We start from the raw sequence: 20079 nt of genomic DNA, 5'->3' as shown, positions 1-20079 counted from the left end.
CGGGGTGTGGGTGTGTGCATGTGTGTGTTCATGTGAGGCTGGACAGCAGTACTTTCTCATCAGCAAGATATCCTAATCCAGCGGGGATTAAATAGCCCCCTCGTTAAGTTTCATAATATCCTCAGAGGAGCGTGAATGGGAGGCAGGCCTCTCCCTCCTGATCCCCAGCGAGCACAGGCTGTCCCTCAGCCGCACTCTCCACCTCGGGCCCCTGCCAAGGACACCACTTCCAACTGGCTGTGTTGCCTTGTAGGGACAGTGCCACAGGAGGCACGCATGGCATGAGGATTTTGGGAGAGTCGGAAGAGGGAGGAGTGGGAGGGAGAGAGAGGGTGAGAGACTGACCCCCCCCCCCCCCTAACCCCGTCTTCTCCCACCCTGATTCTCTCTCTCTCTCTCTCTCTCTCTCTCTCTCTCTCTCTCTCTCTCTCTCTCTCACTCACTCTCTCTCTCACTCACTCTCTCTCTAAAGACAGTGGAATGCACCTGCAGGTCCCGGTCCCGGTCCAGGTCCCGGTCCAGGTCCAGGTCCAGGCTGTGTAGATACAGTATGGAAGACCTCCCTTTTTGGAATAGAAATGTGAAGGAACACGGAAACCTACCCTGTCCAATCAGTGGCCAGGATGGACAGAATGAGGGAAGGGACACAACAAGACGGTCAAATGTCTCCTACTCTGTGTGTGTGTGTGTGTGTGTGTGTGTGTGTGTGTGTGTGTGTGTGTGTGTGTGTGTGTGTGTGTGTGTGTGTGTGTGTGTGTGTACACTTGTCTGTCTGTCTATCTATCTGCCTTTCTGTCTGGGTTGACTATGTCAGGCTCCGTCTTTTTTAAGGCCCACACACACACACACACACACCCCACACACACACACACACATACACAGACACACCCCCCACCCAGCCACCCACACACACATACACACACACACACACACACACAGACAATGATAAATTCCAGCTGAGAGAGCCACGTAACACTCAATGCTAAATGCTATGAAAATGTTTCGGAAATTAATTTCAGGGGCATTGTTTGATTGGGCAAGGGGCGAGGGGGGGGGGCGAGGGGGGGTGGGGGCGAGGGGGGGGGGGGTGGGAGGGGGTGTGGGGCGAGGGGGGGTGGGGGGGTTAGTGACGACTGGAATAAAAGAAACATGACCTAAGAGGGTCATGACAGCCAGTGTTACATGTACATGGGATGAAACAATGGCTTTGTACTAATGCAGGTTTGTGTATTGCAAGTTGTCCTTGGAGACGGAGACGTCCTACGAGTGCGGTTTGTTGTGGTCCTAGAGGAGGTCTTAGAGGAGGCCCAAGGACATCTGCAGGCCGTTTGCATGGTAGCAGCATGTCTCTCTCTGGGCTGGGAGGAGCCTGATCTATCTGCTGCTGCTGCTGTCTTATCATCAGTCTGCAGTCACACAGCTCGGGGGGGGGGGGGGGGGGGGGGGCAGAGAGACGGACGCTTAAAGAGGAGGGGGTCAGAGAGGAGAAAGGAGGAGGAGAGAGGGGATGCACTGCAACACGGGGTGGGGGGGGGGGGGGGGGGGGGCGGGGGTTATGAAGGGAGGGGTTTTGGGGACAGGGGGGTTATGAAGGGAGGGGTTGTGGGGGGGGGGCATAGTGAAGTTGTGCCTATAATAATCTAATAGGCTGACCTGTTGGATACACAGATAGGCTGATGAAGTCACTTGAAAGAGATTTGGGAGAGACATCATCAAGTGTACTTTGTTTGTGCTCCTCCAGGAACGACCCCCTTCAGATCCTTATCCTCAGCTCCTACCTCTTACCTCCTACCTCCTACCTCCTACCTCAGCTCCTACCTCCTACCTCCTACCTCCTACCTCAGCTCCTACCTCCTACCTCCTACCTCCTACCTCCTACCTCAGCACCTACCTCCTACCTCAGCTCCTACCTCCTACCTCCTACCTCAGCACCTACCTCCTACCTCAGCTCCTACCTCATAGGCTCTCTGGAAGGTCAGGGGTTCAGTGGCTGACCTCCGAAAAGGGGGGCGGTGTGTCAGAGCTGGACTAGAACAAAAGCACGGACACGCTGTGACCCTTCCTGGACCAGAGTTGTACACTGAACTTTCGACTTTGCTCCCTCAGCAGGAATATGTGTTCTGTCCTGTGTTCCGCTTCTTATCAAAGGCCCACAGAGTTCTCTGACCCTTCTGTTCCACAAGATGATGGCAGAAAAAGGTCTTCAGGGTTCTGACTCATCATAACCAAACAACAATAACATTCTCTATGATGTTAATGGCCTCAGCTGAGGGATTGATTGCACTAAAAGGCCGGCAATCTGGCGAGGCGGAAAAGAGGAGTCAGAAATGCATATCCAACGACACACCCTCGGCCCAGTGTACACACACACTCACACACACACACACACACACACACACACACACACACACACACACACACACACACACACACACACACACACTCACAGGAACGACCACAGCCACATCACACTTTGGATGTTATCAAGAGAGACCTCTCATCAGACCATCTCCACGACCAGGTCTGAACTCAAACTATGCACACACACACACACACACACACACACACACACACACACACACACACACACACACACACACACACGCACACACTGTTTACAGGCCCTACCACTCACATGCCGTTGGCGGGTCAGGGAGGGCAGGGACAGTCGTCACAGCAACCATCAGCTGTGCTCTCTGTCACAAACACAGACATTAGCTCCCCCCCCCCCCCCCCCCCCCCCCCCTCCCTTCTCCACACACACACACACACACACACACACACACACACACACACACACACACACACACACACACACAGCCCTGTGAACTTTCCCCTAGTTCCCCAACCAGCGCCCAGGCTGGGGGAGCTGCGGGAACCCTGCCAGCTGAGCACAGCCTTACATTCTTCGAAAGCAGTGATCTTCTAGGATGAAGAGAATAAAAACACCAGGAGAAAAAAAGGAAACCAGGCAGTGAAGGAGTCCAACAATTCTTTCTTTCTTCTCCCTTCAATTCTGTCTGTCCTTGAGCAGCGTTCATGTCCCGTACTCACCAGAGGACTCTGTGGTCAGGACTATTGTGGAAACCTGAAGGGTTTTAAAAGTTCTCTTCTCTTTCACGCTGTACAACAAGGAGCGCAGATTCCATGGAGTTCCATGATACTGAACTGTACTATGAACCATCTGTCACAAAGGTTGTCTTGTTTCCTTTTGGTTGTTATCTTATTTAACTGTGGTACAGCACATACTTACCACAGTAGACGAGTTATGAAGGAGATACTGAACATGACATCAGTCACTTTTTACTCTGGCTGGTGCTCAAGGGGGCCTGTTCTAAACTGTTCTAAACTGTTCTAAACTGTTCTAAACTGCTCTAAACTGTTCTAAACTGTTCTAAACTGCTCTAAACTGTTCTAAACTGTTCTAAACTGTTCTAAACTGCTCTAAACTGCTCTAAACTGTTCTAAAGTCCAGGATAATAGACAGGCAGACATGTTTGTGTTCATTGTGTTACCACGGTACAGGTATGAGGGAGAGGCAGAGAAAGGTGAGGTGTGTGTGTGTGTGGGTGTGTGCGTGTGTGTGTATGTGGGTGTGTGTGTGCATGTGTGTGTGCGTGCGTGTGTGGGTGGGTGTGTGTGGGTGTGTGTGGGTGTGTGTGTGTGTGTCTGTGTGGGTGGGTGTGTGTGTGTGTGTGTGTGTGTGTGTGTGTGTGTGTATGTCTGTGTGGGTGGGTGTGTGTGGGTGGGTGTGTGTGTGTGTGTGTGTGTGTGTGTGTGTGTGTGTGTGTGTGTGTGTGTGTGTGTTGCTTAGCACCTGGTAACTGTATAGGCCGAAGCCTTATCATCTTGCCTTTAGATGCCTAAAGCTCACATTGCATGGCTGTACAGTCACTGGGCTGGGCTGTCAGGACCAAGCCTGTCAGATAAAGGCAGCTTAGTGAAAACTATGTACAGGACATACATCTACTATTGAAGCAACCTGTTAGGTCAGTTTCCTTTGGTCAGGGTTTCAAAACAGACTACCCTGCCCACTTGTATGTTCTCATACATCATCATACACTCTCTCTCTCTCTCTCTCTCTCTCTCTCTTTCTCCTCCACACACACACACACACACACACACACACCCACACACACACACACACACACACACACACACACACACCAGCAGTAAGATATTTCTATTGCTGTGGTTCAGTTAGGTGTCTCTCTGGAGGAACACCTCCTGTCCGACCTGCGCAGGAGAACTGTAGAACAGGCTCAGTGGACCAGTTAGATGAGCTCACACTCATGGGGGTCTTTTGGAGGTCTCTCAGATGACGGTGTGTAAGGATTGGGGTCTTTTGGAGGTCTCTCAGATGACGGTGTGTAAGGATTGGGGTCTTTTGGAGGTCTCTCAGGTGACGGTGTGTAAGGATTGGGGTCTTTTGGAGGTCTCTCAGGTGACGGTGTGTAAGGATTGGGGTCTTTTGGAGGTCTCTCAGGTGACGGTGTGTAAGGATTGGGGTCTTTTGGAAGTCTCTCAGGTGACGGTGTGTAAGGATTGGGGTCTTTTGGAGGTCTCTCAGGTGACGGTGTGTAAGGATTGGGGTCTTTTGGAAGTCTCTCAGGTGACGGTGTGTAAGGATTGGGGTCTTTTGGAGGTCTCGCCGATGACAGAATGTGCGGCTCGTATGAGGGTGTCTGTCAGGTGTCCTGTCTCTGGCTCCTGGGATCCCTGGCCTGTTTCCAAAATGGAGGGCAGTGTTCTGTGGTGTCTGTGATAGCCCCCCCACTGGACACTTTACTCCCATGCTCCCATAAGCTCCAACAGAAGACACACACACACACACACACGCTAGCCTGTCAACTCAGGAAATTAACATATGACATAAAATACACACACACACACACACACACACACACAGACACGCTAGCCTGTCAACTCAGGAAATTAACATATGACATAAAATACACACACACACACACACACACACACAGACACGCTAGCCTCCTGTCAACTCAGGAAATTAACATATGACATAAAATACACACACACACACACACACACACACACATATGCATGTATAAACAAACACTCAGTGACAGACCATGGTCACCAGCTTGCATAACTTGTGAGAAGTGGGGTAGTGAAGGGGAGGGCTGTGGGCCCTGACGGACCACTGAGCAGGAAGTCAACCACCAAAGGCTTTCAAAATCTCTGCAGCTCATTGGCTGCTCAAATGTTGCATTCAGACAGATAACGTTTTGATTGGCTGGTTTGTGTCAAGTGGCATTTAAAGCCCCTCCCAGTGTAGGGAGAGTGAAATGAGGAGTGGGGGGGGGGGGGGGGGGGGGGAGAGGGGGACTATTTACAAATGAAATTTAAAGGGACAGTAGTAAAATTAATGGACTGTACAGCCAACTAATGTTGCGTGACTGCATTACACAATATTATAATATACTTACTTAATTATGTAAGTGTGCAAATATATGTATATAGTTGTGCATATAATTGCCTAACTGTTAACACTTTCTGTGTGGGCAATTTTCCTTGTTTGAATGTTATTTGTTTATCAAATAGGCTACACTCAGTAATGTATGCTATGTATTTCATGCCTGATATGATTTTATATCAAGAAAGTATTTTCACAGAACCTGCTTGCCCAAAATGACCAAACGAGAACGCAAAGTCAAATGCAATCAAATTAAGAGGCAATGTGCTTCTATAAAACTCTCTGACGCCGGTTCACTCCGCCAGGCTAAAGGAAGGTGTTTATAAGGCGTCGTTGATATGATGAGCGTGAACTGTTTTGTCTATCTTTGTTTCAATCAGTCATTAGCAATCAGTCGTTGGTCAGTGTGTTTCCTCACTCTGCAGTCATACAGCCTTCGTTACTTCATATGCCAGTTGGAGTCGCTCTGGACGGGCACCGTTCTGGGATCAGCTTACCCTCCCCCAACGCGGCACTTAACCGTCGGGGTGGGAAACAAAAACTAACCGTGGATCAGCATTAGAGCAACTTCACCCTTCTCCACCAGGAGAGCTCCGTTTCCCCAACCCCCACCCTGTTACTAAGAGGCCCGACTTGGTTCTTGTGTAATATTCTGATTGGCCCGCGGCTCGTGTGGGCGGGGAGAGGGGCGTTCCTGGGAGTATTGTGATCTCACAATCAGCTGTTCTGTACGTTCTACATTCTGATCCGAGGATCAGCTGGAGGCAGCAATAACAGAGAGAGAATCTGCAGAGGAAAAAATAGAACAAGAGGAAGAAAAAACATACAAAACTGCAGATGTTATGATCTGAACATCAGTGTAAATTCAAGCTTTACACGAAGCCCTTCTTCTAAGAAGAAAGCCTTTTTATTTTTTATTATAGTGTTTTAACTACCTCACTTAAAAAGGCTACCTAAAGCTATGCTTTAAGAATTGTTGTCGTTTCTACTGTGTGTGATCTCGTTTACAACTTGAATTATATTGCAAAGGCAGGTAAGCTATTCCATATACTTTGCTTGTGTTACTTTTGTTAAAATATTTTCTGACCGGTAAACTGTATCTGAGAGGGTATCAGGCTACCTCTGCCCTACTTGTATACACTGATGGTGCATATCTCACAACTGCCTATATCGGAAATGCTAATTAAGAGTGTCATTTTCAGACACCTTCAAAACAACTACAGGCAACCTTTATAATGAAGAAATGTAGATGTCTTAGAACACTGGCTGTCAGAGGAAATAATGCACCGTCCGTTATTTCTGCTTGAGATACATTCTCGAATGTTGTGCATCCTAGGCATCCGTTTATAGGTCATGAAAAGATGTCAAGTTGCTCATAACACAAACGGTTTTCGGCGACGTCCTGTCTCTTTTCTCTCCGAAATGATCACCAAATCTGCCTTTGTTTTTCTCCAAACACTGATGTGTCAAATCGAGTCGATAGGGGGTGTTTTACAGTGCCAAATTTGGTCATCTTTCTTTTTTCTTTTTTTTTTACCTGTATGCTCATCATCTCATCCGTGTTCATGTCAACCCACAATAATTCCTGCCGGCTGAATATTACAATCGATTCCTTCGCCTCAATCCTCTACTGCTGAGCCAATCTGTCATTGCTCTGACCCTTTAGCTATCCATAGCCCTATCCAAGAGACTCGGAGTTTACACGGATAATGCATGTCTAACCTGACCGCTACTGAGGATTTACAGCCCTATTCCTCTACACTCCGTGTGTGTAACATTAATAAGGGTCTATTTATTACATTTGTATTTTAGATGTAAACTCCGTTTGTTCCTAGAATTAGAGCACCGATGGGGGTTTTTTTCTGTTTTTTTTTTTTTTCCCTTCATCGGCATCTGTCAAGTGGGGGAAAAACTAAACACAAGCCCATTGAGAATGCGGAACATTCCTTTAATCGCTGCCTACTTCTCGGAGGCGATTCGGTATTGTGCAATCCGAAGAAATGTGCAGTAGCGAAACATATAATTCGTTCAATGGCTCGGATTATTTGTTCTCCTCTTCGGTTCTCCCTGTTCTCCCGACCTAGGCGGGCTGGATAGACCAGCAGCATCGGTGACGTCAGCAACCTCCGTCACTCAGCGCATAGGAGGTCTTGGGCTTGTTTTTGTTGGCGAGTTCCCTCCCTCCTCCCTCCTCTGCTCCTCCCATCTCCCTCCTCGGCTCCTCCCCTGTTTAAAGGGCCTCCTGGCAGAGGAGGGAGGAGAGAGAGATGAGAGCATCTGTGCTAGGGAGGCCAGAGAGCTGTTTATAGAGCAGGCCTAGTGGTGGTTAGATCCCCATGTCTCTCACCATGTCTATCATGAGTTTTTGAGTGGTATATGTTGTCATAGGTTGACCCCCGCCCCTACCTACTCAAAACAACATAGACCACCATCCAATCACAATGATTGATCCGTACTGTGATGAAATAATTGACAGTGGGGTACAAGTAATAGGTCATCTATTAGATGTACAAGGTCACCACTTCACTTTACAATGAGGACAAAAATATGACCTTGAATGTTTTGCGGAAGCCAACACAATATCAACATCATACGTCTGTAAATGTTTTAATATGCATGGGGATTATTATTTTTCCAAAGGCTATCACGAGTCTTCAAAGAGAAGAAATAGATGAAATCAAGTCATTCAAGGCATGACGAATCATGACTAAAACATGATTTCACATGAGTGGATTCAATTTCCATTTCTCTACACTGAAGAAGACTTCAGCGCTGGTACATTTGTACTGTAACATTAAATAACACCGGTGTGTCGCGCTGTAATAAGTGGGGCTTTACGATGATAAGTTATGATGTAACAGGTCACAGTCAACATTATTATGTCACTCATATTACATGACACAGGTCTTGGTACCGGTCCATCACATGGTTCTCTCCCAGGCTGTTCTAGTGGTGGATTATTAGAGAAAACCACCTGCTGTGTGACTTGGAAGGACATCCAACGTCTATTTCCTGTTTTTCCAAGTCTGATACCTTATATGGCCAAGCAGAGGTCTGAGTGACCTGGTTGTGAACTATGGCGTTATGGTTGAGTTGAAGAGCAGTATTTGACCTGGTGTTGCCTCAGTGGCCATGTTGTATTTATACACCAGGGGAGATAATATTAAATTAGCTGTGCAGCAAACAGATAACATTTGCTTATCACAGACCAGGATGGTGCTTCATGAAGCAGTGTGTGTGTGTGTGTGTGTGTGTGTGTGTGTGTGTGTGTGTGTGTGTGTGTGTGTGTGTGTGTGCAAGTGTGTGCATTTGCTGCTTTTATGAGGATGCAAATTGGGCAGACTTCTCACGCAAATACTTTTGGGATTTCTGTCGTCAGCCTGTGACTTTACGTGTAACACTTTAGGAATGCAAGAAAAACAATCTCCATGGTGATGGTGGGAGCTTATCAGCTGAAACCCTTTTACCGCCTAGCCCTCTGCAAGTCTCTTAAACAGTCAAGTTCTCAGTCTCCGACCATGGTCCTTTTGTAGTTCCCAGAAGCCTTGCATGTGAGGTTATGCCAGAATTCTTGTAGAACTCTTGTAGCAGAGCATCTATTTTATTGAAATAGAAGAAAGCTTTGTTGCCCTGGCCCGAAGAGCACATGATAATGAAACTGTTTACATTCTTCCGTGAGAAAGGGATGGTTAGTTTTCTCTTGGCTGCTTTCCCGCCAGGATGCTGATGTGTCACACACACACACACACACACACACACACACACACACACACACACACACACACACACACACACACACACACACACACACACACAGGCATTGTTGAGGGTGATTATTTATGTATTTATGTGCATGTCTATGTGTGCTTGTGTGTGTGTTTCTGTCAGTCAGTCAGTTTTCAGTCTGTCTGTGCACGTGTGTGTGTGTGCGTCCGTGTGTGTGTGTGTGTGTGTGCGTCCGTGTGTGTGTGTAAGAGAGAGTTTGTGTTCCTGTCCTTAGCGTGAGACTCTGTCCTTCTGTGGCCCTGGTGTCAGTGTCCCCATGGCAACCGTCCAAATAAGCAGGAAGAGTCACCTTCCATCCATGCATAACATATATCTCCCTCCCCCTCCCCCTCTCCCTCCCCCTCCCCCTCCCCCTCTCCCTCCCCCTCTCCTTCAATCTCTCTCACTGCTCTTTTCCTTTGGTTACCTTTTCCCTCTCACTTATCTTTACCCCCCCCCCCCCCCCCCCCCCTTCTCTCTTTATGTCCCGTTTCTAATTCACTCACTCTTTATGTGTGTGTTTCTCTCTCTCTCCCTCTCCTTCTGTCATCTTGTCCCATTTTAGAAAGTACAGACTGTCCACAGTAATAGGTCAGACACTCCACTGTAGCATCCAATCGCCTCGGCTCTTTCTCCCCATGAACACACACACTGGGAGGGATGACACAGTGCCCAACACGGCCCTCAGTGGCCTGAGAGGCCCGTCATGTATCAGAGATGTGGACACGTACAGACAGACAGGGACACTTACCGGAACAGCCATTGTTCTTCCTATGTGTGTGTGTGTGTCATCGTCCACGGCCTCATCATTCTCAGTTTGGGTCAGACCCCTGCTCCTCTTTGACTGTGTTTTGTCTTGGCCTCTGCCCCCTGACCTCCAGTCTCTTCTCTGGCCTGTCCCACCTGCCCCCTGACCTCCAGTCTCTTCTCTGGCCTGTCCCACCTGCCCCCTGACCTCCAGTCTCTTCTCTGGCCTGTCCCACCTGCCCCCTGACCTCCAGTCTCTTCTCTGGCCTGTCCCACCTGCCCCCTGACCTCCAGTCTCTTCTCTGGCCTGTCCCACCTGCCCCCTGACCTCCAGTCTCTTCTCTGGCCTGTCCCATCTGCCCCCTGACCTCCAGTCTCTTCTCTAGCCTGTCCCATCTGCCCCCTGACCTCCAGTCTCTTCTCTGGCCTGTCCCATCTGCCCCCTGACCTCCAGTCTCTTCTCTGGCCTGTCCCATCTGCCCCCTGACCTCCAGTCTCTTCTCTGGCCTGTCCCATCTGCCCCCTGACCTCCAGTCTCTTCTCTGGCCTGTCCCACCTGTGCAGAGGAGGGGTGATTGGAGGGGCGTGTAGCATTGCGGTAGCCTGGTAGCCTGGTAGCCTGGTAGCCTGGTAGCCTGGTAGCCTCGTAGCCTGGTAGCCTGCTAGCCTGGTAGCCTGGTAGCCTGGTAGCCTCGTAGCCTGGTAGCCTGGTAGCCTGGTAGCCTGGTAGCGTAGGGAGAGGGAGAGAAGGCATTGTTCCTAGCGCCTCGCGTCGCTATGTCTCATTAGCCTTTTAAATCGCTTCCTCTTCTAATCTCATTTCCTTCATTAACCACAGAGCAGAATGGACTACTCTGGAAGGACCGTTCTAACTACAGTATAAGCCCCGTCTGTTTGGATGGTTTTTTTGCGTGGGCGTACGATATACACTCACTGAACACTTTATTAGGAACACTATACTAATACTGGGTAGGGCCTCCCTTTGCTTTCAAAACAGCCCCAATTCTTCGTGGCATTGATTCCACAAGATGTTGGAAACATTCCTTTGAGATTCTGGTCCACGATGACATGATTGCATCACGCAATTCCTGCAGATTTTTCAGGTGCACTTTCAAGCTGTGAATCTCCCGTTCTACCACATCCCAAAGGTGTTCTGTTGAATTCAGATCCGGTGACTGGGAAGGACACTGAAGAACACTGAACTCATTGTCATGTTCATGAAACCAGTTTGAGACGACTTTTGCTGTGTGTCATGCTGGAAGTAGCCATTAGAAGATTGTGGCCATGAAGGGATGCACATGGTCAGCAACAATATTCAAATAGGCTGTGGCATTCAAGCGATGATTGATTGGTATTAACGGGCCCAAAGTGTGCCAAGAAAACATTCCCCACACCATTACACCACCTCCACCATGAGAAGGTGTACAGGTGTTCCTAATAAAGTGTTCAGTGAGTGTATGTGTGTGTGTGTTTGTGTGTGTGTGTGTGTGTGCCTTACATTCTAAAGACAAGCCTGCTTTGAAATCCTGCGAGCCTCCCTGCAAAAAGCAGTGATCGCTTCATGTTTCTTAAGTCACTCAGACTTGGTCTATTTTTGGCAGGAGTGTTTATGAGTAATATCAACAACGCGACGTGCAGGGAGCTGAACTCTTGACCTTCCCTGACCCCAGGACAAAGGGGCATCCCTCTACTAATAAATATCAAACTGTCTTAACCTCACAAATAATGAAAACACAGTAAAGACATTTTAGGGAGACTTCTCTCGGGTGTGGTGTTTATTGTGCTGGGTTTACGCTTCATTCAGAAATGAAATGGTGAAATGCTAATTACATAATAATAAGCCTGTACGACAGAGAAACCTCCACTCTGACCTCAGAGAATGTTGAGGGCAGCCTGGGTGTGTCCTAACCGTCTAAAGTGCCTTCCTCTCCTCCTCACCTTCCCTTCGTCTGCCCTGATCTGAGAACACAGGACAGGTGAAAGCAATATGGCAGATGCCATTCCGCTGTTTGTCTTCAGTTACCCTGACAACTGTCATATCAGTGCTGTCAACGTGAAGGAGACAATGACGGGAGATGACATGAGAGTTTGTCACCGTACGGCGGCCATTTTGGCACCCTCCCACTGCTCTGTTCCCCCCCCCCCCGTCTGTTACCTTGACCCACATGATGTAATTAACCGTAGAAACCCATTGTTGAAAAAGAAAGAGACTCCTTTTATTCTGCTCCATGTGTTTGGTCATATCTCTCTTATCTCAGTCGAGTCACAAGTTTCCCCCAAACAGACTCTTGTCAGCTGCATATTGCACGATACAACTGTCAATTGTATTGCCCCCTCTCTGTCGTACTGACCACAACCTCCTGTCTCCCCCTTTTCTCCCCCCAGGCCTTTGCTGCAGAACCAAGTCAAACCTTACTTTTGCACTACGGAAGCCTGTCGACTCCTGTGACAAAGTCAAACCAACGCAATTCAGCAAAAAGCTGACTTTCCTGACCCGGCAACTGTTTAAGACAACTGACAAAATCAAGTAATAAGTAACAAAGAAACGCACACAATTTTCAAAAGGCAGCTAGCTTTTTACCGCCACGGACTACAACTATACACAGCACCTGACTCCTTGACGCCTGACTCCTTGACGCCTGACTCCTTGATCCCTTGACCGGCCGGTGCAGCAGCCATGTTCCAGCGTCTGAGCAGCATGTTGTTCGGGGAGGTGGAGGAGGTGGCGGCTGAGCTGAAGGGACCCAACCCCTGTGTGACAGAGGCAGACGAGGAGGGCTGGATGCTGGTTAACCTGCCAGGTGAGTGCCCCAGGGATGGAGGTGGGGGTGGGGTTGGGGGTGTATGCTGGTTAACCTGCCAGGTGAGAGCCCCAGAGATGGAGGTGGGGGTGGGGGTGGGGGTGGGGGTGGATGCTGGTTAACCTGCCAGGTGAGAGCCCCAGGGATGGAGGTGGGGGTGGGGGTGGGGGTGGAGGGGGGATGGAGGTGGGGGTGGGGACCAGGTAGTCACCAGAGAGCCATGCCAGACCAGACAAGTGGGAAGAGAACTGTTGAGAACTTCCTGTTTATTGAAACGGTTAAAAGCTAAAAAGTGTGGCACTGTGGTCTGGTCTTGCATGGCCATAGTGAGCGTTGTTTGGGGGTTGGGGGGCCGGGGCGGGGTGGTGGAGTGGAGTGGAGGGGAGGGGAGGCCGGAGGTCTGTTCTTTGGGGCTGGCTGGGGGGGGGTGGTGGGGGTGGGGTGGTGGTGGTGGAGCGGAGGGGAGGCTGGAGGTCTGTGTCGTCTGAGGGATGATGGAATTGGAAACGGATGTGTTAGATCAGCTCACACCTGTGACTACCTGTTTATGAATCATAATGAAGATGCCCTTGCTCAACCAAAACACACTAGCCCCAGGAAATACCTCACAGAAGTCAGTGCACCAATTCTGACGTGACCACCAGTTGGAAGTAACTAACGGTGTTATTCCTATTTTCTATGTTTTGTGTTGTTTCTTTACCCCCTTCTCCTCCCTCTCCAATTTTATTTCAACACCCCCACATTCCCCACACTGGTGTGTGTGTGTGTGTGTGTGTGTGTGTGCGTGTGTGTGTGCGTGTGTGTGTGCGTGTCCCACCGTATAATGGGCCCCCCAAACCCGCATGGCTTAAAAAAAAAAAAAATCCACCCCTGCCCTCACCCATGTCCCCCCCCCCCCTGTACACACCCTCTCGTCGGACAACCCCTCCCTGATCCCACCCCCTGCCATGACGCTCAGCGGATGCTGATTGCGCGATGCTTATAGAGGGCGGGGCCCGGGCATCATTGATAGTCGCACAGTCGCTCCCCCACACCAACCAATCAAATCATCCAGACACACCGACAAGGACTGAGTGCCCCGCCCCCTCTCCTCCTCCTCCTCCCCCCCCGCCTCACAACCGCCGCAGGACACATAGCGCTCGTTCGCGAGGCGGGGCGGGAGCTGTGACGCCATCGCCCCTCTCCTGCCCGGCCGATAGCTTGCTAGCCGCGGGTGTCGCTACGCCCGTGACCCCGGCCAGGCGGGCCAGGCTCTCCATCCCTTCAACCCCATCCGTGTCCCCCGGCTCTGGGAGTGAGTGCGGAGGCAGTGGGTGTAGCAGCAGGGCTGGGTCGGAGAGAGGCTGCATGGACGAGAGCTGGTTTGTCACCCCTCCCCCCTGTTTCACTGCAGAAGGAGCAACGGCGGAGACCAGCCCCATGGAGGACCTCCTCATAGAGCACCCCAGCATGTCCGTCTACGTCTCCCCGAGCAACCTGTCCATGGTCTCCAACGGCAACCTGTCCATGGTGGGAGAGGAGAGCATGGCTAGTCTGGCGAGCAGCGTCAGGTGAGCAGGAGTCAGACCGACTGATGCGGCTATGATTTCCCAATACAAGAGTTTTTAGACTTAATAGAATAACTTATTCAATCAGAGGCCTGAATGGCTGCTGATCTAATTCAGTTGATTTGCTTACTTTGATTCATCCCTTCTCATTTTCTATCATCTTCTACATTTGTCTCTTTTCTGTCCCTCCCCCTCTCCCCCTCTCTCTTTCTTTCTTTCCTCCATCCTTCACTCTTTCTCCCTGTCCGCCCTCCGCCCCCCCCCTCTCCTCCTGTAGCAGGGTAGCTGAGCCAGCCTCCGCCCCAGCCACCAGAAGCACCATGCCCACCAGAGTGACCCGCGGGGCGGCCGCCCAGGCCGGTGCCCTGGCCAAGGTCACCCAGGTGGCCCGGGTCCAGAGGGGCAAGGCCCGCACCGAGAGGCGCCATCTGGGCCGCAACTGCATCCAGCGCCAGAACCGCACCAGGGAGCAGGTCCCTCGCCACTCGGCCCTCGCCAGAAACACCTTCCTGCACCAACCCTGCCAGCGCAACATCTGCCACTGAGCCCTCCCTGCCTAAAGGAGGCGCTGTTTACTCTGAAGGCATATTTTAGTATATTCATCCCCAACACACACACATAGTAACACATGCATACACTCTCATGTACTGATGCACACACGCACACACACACACACACACACTCACATACACAGACACACATTTATAGACCGACACACATATGGAACCCGCTTAATTTATTTACCGCTGTCCCCCAGTTCTATCTGAAACCCTAATCATTTAGCCCTGTTTGACGTCCAGGCAAAACCTTGCATCATTTAGCTCTCAAAACTACTGAAAAAAAGTCCCAAAAAAAGACGTATGTTATTTAGAAACTGTCTTGTGTGCACAGAAAAAAAGGAAAGTTCCATCCACTCTCTCTCCCTTACGGCTCAACCGCTCCTCTTTGCCCCTCGTACCGTCCAGTATGGAAGTTTCCTTTCATGGATTCAATTAGTTCTTCCCCCTTTTCAAACCTTTTAAATGCCCTGAATCCAGGTTTGGAGACAGAACAGGAAAATAATTATACAGTTTGCTTTCTATGTTTGCAAGAGTATGCAGGAGCAGGCTTTTCTGTGGAATGTGGAATTAGACTGAGACACGTAATAAAGCATACGTTTCTGAAGTACACAGGCAAGGCAGGGTTAGGGCTGTCCGGGGACAATCTCATCATGTCCTTTATTTGCTTTAAGGTTTTGTGTTAAGACATGTCTTTCTTTTTTGTTCGCACAAAGAGGAAGGGTATACCGTGTACAGTGTGGAAGAGTAGAGTAGAAGAACACAAATCAGGCCTTTGTTTCTCTTGACTATAGCCTGACTCTCGGGTAACTCTGAGACTAGACTTACCTCAGAGAGAGAGAGAGAGAGAGAGGAGGAGAGATAGTTTCACCGTGCAAGAGAACGGGTCTGTGTGCTTTCTCTGGTCATACTGTGAGGGATCAAGCAGGTAGAGGAATGTGAGAGGATGTAAAAAACAGGCTAAAGAGTTAAAAAAAAAATATATATATAAATAAAAAAAAGAGAGAACAGATTAGATCAGTTCAGAAGGGAAGGAGGAGAACATGGAGAGGATGTAGTTCTGTAGCGTAGCGCCCTGCGCTGCCCGTGGCTGGCTCCACCATGACACAACTAAACACACTTATCTGGTGTTCGGCAGTGTTGCAGAGCAGGAAGCTGCCTTCACCTAGTCATTCCTTCACGGCCTGGACCGTGTTGTGGGACACAGCAGCTACAACTCAGCTGACATCGACTGACATCAACTGACATCAACTGACATCAACTGACATCAACTGACATCGACTGACATCAACTGACATCAACTGACATCAACTGATATCAACTGACATCAACTGACATCAACTGACATCAACACTGTCGCATCACTTAGGAATAGGGAACAATAAAATGCAAGGCTAGAGTCTCACTAGTCATACAAGGTCTAATATACGGTACTTCCATGGAAATATACTAAGGGATAAACTAACTTGAATTTCCGTGCCAGGCCTATGCAGTCTCCCATTATGTGTTTGTAGATGTGCTGTGGGGAACAGCCAGGGGGCGGCCTGTAGGCTACAAGGTGTGACAGGTTCAAGTAGGTGCAGGGCGGTATAGAGGGTGACTCTTTATTTAGTTTGATTACATATTAAATATTATTTCTGTTTTTTGTTTTTTTCTGACATCATGGAGAATCTAGTTCCAACTCAGTCTCATGTCCACACTAGAGAGAGCCTGTCCCTGTCAGCCTGCCACACAGAGAGCACACTGTCTGGTTGTGAAACAACAACAACAACAAAAAAACAGACAGAGAATCACTGTGAGACAAACACATCGTGAGGAGGATAGTAGGAAGGAATGGAGAGAGAAAAGAATGATCATCAGCACACACACACACACACACACACACACACACACACACACACACACCATCGTTGTGCTGTAAGGTTGAGGCATTGAGGTAATTCATCTTCCCAGTTAAACCTTTCAATTGGGAATCTTCAATTGGGAAAGAATCAACAGGGAAAGATTCAATCAATCCCTGTCTGTATTATGTGAAGAGATTGGGGGTAAACCCATGACGCCCAAACACACACACACACACACACACAGAAAGACATTCTCTTCTCTGGAACTGCTCAGTGTTCCTAGTAAAGACTTGCTCAAGGACAGAGAACGTGCGACCCTTGACCTTCTAGTCCTGCTCCTCATGGACTGCGTCCTCCATCCTCTCTCTCAACAGCACATCCAGCCACAACAGTGTCCTCCAACAGAAGCTCTAGCTTAATGACACGTATTCAACTACAATAGTTAACTATGGTGCTGAAATGTATATGAATATATACTACGTTTGTAAATTATTTGAGACATGGATGTAAGTGTGTACTGTTATACAGTTCTCGTGAGTCAAGGTTTTTAGCTGTGTGGCGTTTCTTTCTTTTTCTTTCTTTTGGGATGTTATTTTTTTTTCTTTTCTTTTTGTTTTTGAATCATTTCAAGAGTCTGTGAGTGAGAGGAAGTGTGATGACTTGTAAAAGCTTAAAAAAAAAAAAGAGGAAAAAATCTTAAAAAGATGAATAATGATCAATTATTTTGTCTTGTAAATATTAGAGTACTGTTGGTTATGCTTCTTGCAGTTAAACGTCGAAGCCACTCAGGATTTTGAGTCCTTAGAGTTGCTCCCATTATGGCTGATGACAGTTGTCTCCCTGCCGAACCTCTCTCCTGAATAGGAAACCAAGGGTACAATCTCAATAGTCTACAGTAGTATCCTCCCCTTGTCTACTGTCGTTCATCTGCTTTGAGATGCACCCCAGTTGAGACCCGCCCCCACAGACAGCACTTGGGTCAGAGTTTGTTCTCATATAGGCTAACATAGACAGACACTGCCCTCTAGGGGGCTAAAGTCAAACCTAAGATAAGTTCATGCTTGCATCCTAAGGATACACAAATAATGTCTAAAGATGCAGAAGCGCTTGGGAGAAGAGAGTGACGGGACTTGGTCCTGGAGAGGGAGCGAGCGGAGGAGGATTTATTATTTCTTAGTTTGAAAATATCCTGAGCTATATTATTCCTTTTGTTTCCCTCTCATTCACAAACCACAGTTTCCTCCTAGTCTCCTGACCACCAGTTATCCTGTACATGATAATGTGTTCTTCAAAATATCTTTTTAATTTATTATATAATTATGAATATTATATATGTATATTTCTTTTTCTGTTGCTGTTTTAAAAGATGACTGTATGTTACTCAGTTAAATCCTCTGAATGATGCTGTGCATGGAACCCCCCCCCCCCCCCCACCCCCTCCACACACACACACACACACACACACACACACACCCCTAGAGAGGTTTACTTTCCAAAACAGAGTGCTGGGGTCACACTTCCTACTTACGTGATGGAGAGTTTATCAGGGAGAGAGGGGAAGGGGCTATACATTAGAGATTGTGTGTGTGCGTGTGTGTGTGCGTGCGTGTGTGGGGGTCTTACCACCATCAGAGGATCCCCACTGCGAGTCTGTTACCTCTTTTTCCTGTTTTCCTTTTCCGTCCATAACCCGCCTCACCTTTGTTAGCTCACAGTTGTTGTGTTCTGAGTACTGTGGTGGAAGTCTAGGATTTACCACTCTGTACTTTAGCTCTTCGGAGGTAAGAATCAAGAAACAAATCCTGAGTAGCCACAATATCTGAGTCCGGTATTTATTGCTTGCAAACAAGAGACAAGAGCGTAACAGCAGCCCGGCGTAGATCCGGGGTTCCGTTAAGCGCAAGTCTAAAGAGACAATGATCAGGTTTGTCTTTTATACAGTTTGAACATAATGGAAGTCGCCGCCAAGGCTATCGGCTAATGGGCTTGTACTTACGTGAGGAAGGGCGGGAGAGAATGAACAATGGGGAGACTCTCTCACTGATCAATCAGCGCTTTCTTACTGATTAATCGGCGTTCAACATTTCACACCTATCGGCAGGATGCGCCTGTCCCCCCATTATTGCTCTCTCTCACCACGCCCTCCGACACCACCGCTGTTCACATGGTCAATTATACAGTGCTTCTTAGAACAATGGCTATAGAACTTTAGAGGTGTGGCAAGAGAAAATGTAATCACAGTAGTTACACAAGTTGTATCAGTCATATGAAAGTGTATAACCTGAAAATAGTTCTATGAATGTATTTTCCATAACAGTACGCAGAGTGTGACTAATGAAAGGTGTGGGTTTAGGGTGGCAACCAACCAATCACAAGCAGAGGAAGGAGCCACCGGGTGTATGAGTGTGTAGCCGGTGTGATGTGTGGGTGTGGGTGGGGGAGGGGAAGGGAGGTTGGGAGGGAGGGAGGGAGGAAGGAGGAGCCAGATAGATTATAAAAAAAAAAAATCTACAATGAAATGTATCAACAAAAACAACTAAATATGCTTGTATTTTCCCATATAGTTATTAGAACAGTTGTTCACCTAGTATGATGTTTAAAAAGAAAGGGGGTTGAATGTGTGGGGATATTTTTGTTTGTATTTATTTGCTCTGCGCCCTAAAATGATGGCAGCTTAAAAACATGTTGGGATTCCCCCATGTAAACATCTCAACGAGTACACCCCTCCCCCGTAAAAAAAAAACCCAGTATATATAGACATATAAAAAGATTGGTGTATCTGATATCTACAGTATAATGGTGATCGTGCCTTTCACTATTTCTGCATGGTTTTTGTGATGTACTGAGTTTTCCATCACAGTGGTCCATTGACAGTCAAGACCTATGCAAAACCAACGGATGGTCTTTCCAGCATCCATTCAGAAAACGCAGGTACCAGACAAAACAACAACAAGAACAACAATAACAACAATAAACACTCAGGTTGACACCTGAATCATGTCTCATCATTTACAAATGGAAGGGGTGTGTGTGTGGGGGGGGGGGGGGGTGGGGGGGTTAGGGCGATTGAGAGGTAGGTTATGGGGTCCTTTGGGTGAGGAGGACATAGGTTAGTGTGGGACCACTAAATAAGATAGTAGGTATATAAGACAGTAGGTTCTGAAATATGGACCACAGACATTGGAACAGTGGTGCTTCCAAAAGGAGAGCCAAAAAAGAAGAGGTTCAAAGTGTTCCACTCATTGCCAACTTCTTTCAGAAACCCTCGAATAGTAATAACGATGACAGCAGCACTATTGTCAGCTGTGAGGAAGGAACTAGCGCTCGTTTCCAGTGATGATGTCACTCCCCTAGAGCCATCCTTTCAAGGCGAACCCTCAA

At 48.4% G+C, this 20079-nt stretch overlaps 1 protein-coding gene across 4 annotated transcripts; it reads left to right on the top strand.

The window, feature by feature from the left end:
- The first annotated feature begins 6197 nt into the window (after positions 1-6197).
- Positions 6198-19122, top strand: tp53inp2b (tumor protein p53 inducible nuclear protein 2b). Of its 4 annotated transcripts, XR_014554356.1 has the most exons (5): positions 6198-6470; positions 12335-12750; positions 13709-14300; positions 14575-18435; positions 19023-19122. XR_014554356.1 is itself a non-coding variant. In XM_083675168.1 (4 exons), exons 2-4 carry the CDS (start codon positions 12627-12629, stop codon positions 14840-14842), a joined length of 549 nt encoding a protein of 182 aa, XP_083531294.1. In that variant the 5' UTR covers positions 6198-6470; positions 12335-12626; the 3' UTR covers positions 14843-19122. The 4 variants fall into 4 exon arrangements, 3 of the variants coding, with proteins under 3 accessions (XP_083531294.1, XP_083531293.1, XP_083531292.1); XM_083675168.1 differs by having other exon boundaries at positions 14144-14300; positions 14575-19122; XM_083675167.1 differs by having other exon boundaries at positions 14578-19122.
- Positions 19123-20079: the final 957 nt, after the last annotated feature.

The sequence above is a fragment of the Argentina silus genome (assembly GCF_951799395.1).
Source record: "Argentina silus genome assembly, chromosome: 8".
NCBI classification, from domain to species: Eukaryota; Metazoa; Chordata; class Actinopteri; order Argentiniformes; family Argentinidae; genus Argentina; species Argentina silus.
Note: the sequence above shows the minus strand (reverse complement) of the source record. Positions and strands in the feature narration are given on the sequence as shown.

Bases quoted from the DNA above. Each gene is read 5' to 3' on its own strand.
- tp53inp2b (XM_083675166.1), top strand. From the start codon at position 12,627: ATGTTCCAGCGTCTGAGCAGCATGTTGTTCGGGGAGGTGGAGGAGGTG. The intron at 12,751-13,708 runs GTGAGTGCCCCA...CATGACGCTCAG, and splicing joins GATGCTGGTTAACCTGCCAG to CGGATGCTGATTGCGCGATG. The intron at 14,301-14,574 runs GTGAGCAGGAGT...CTCCTCCTGTAG, and splicing joins AGTCTGGCGAGCAGCGTCAG to CAGGGTAGCTGAGCCAGCCT.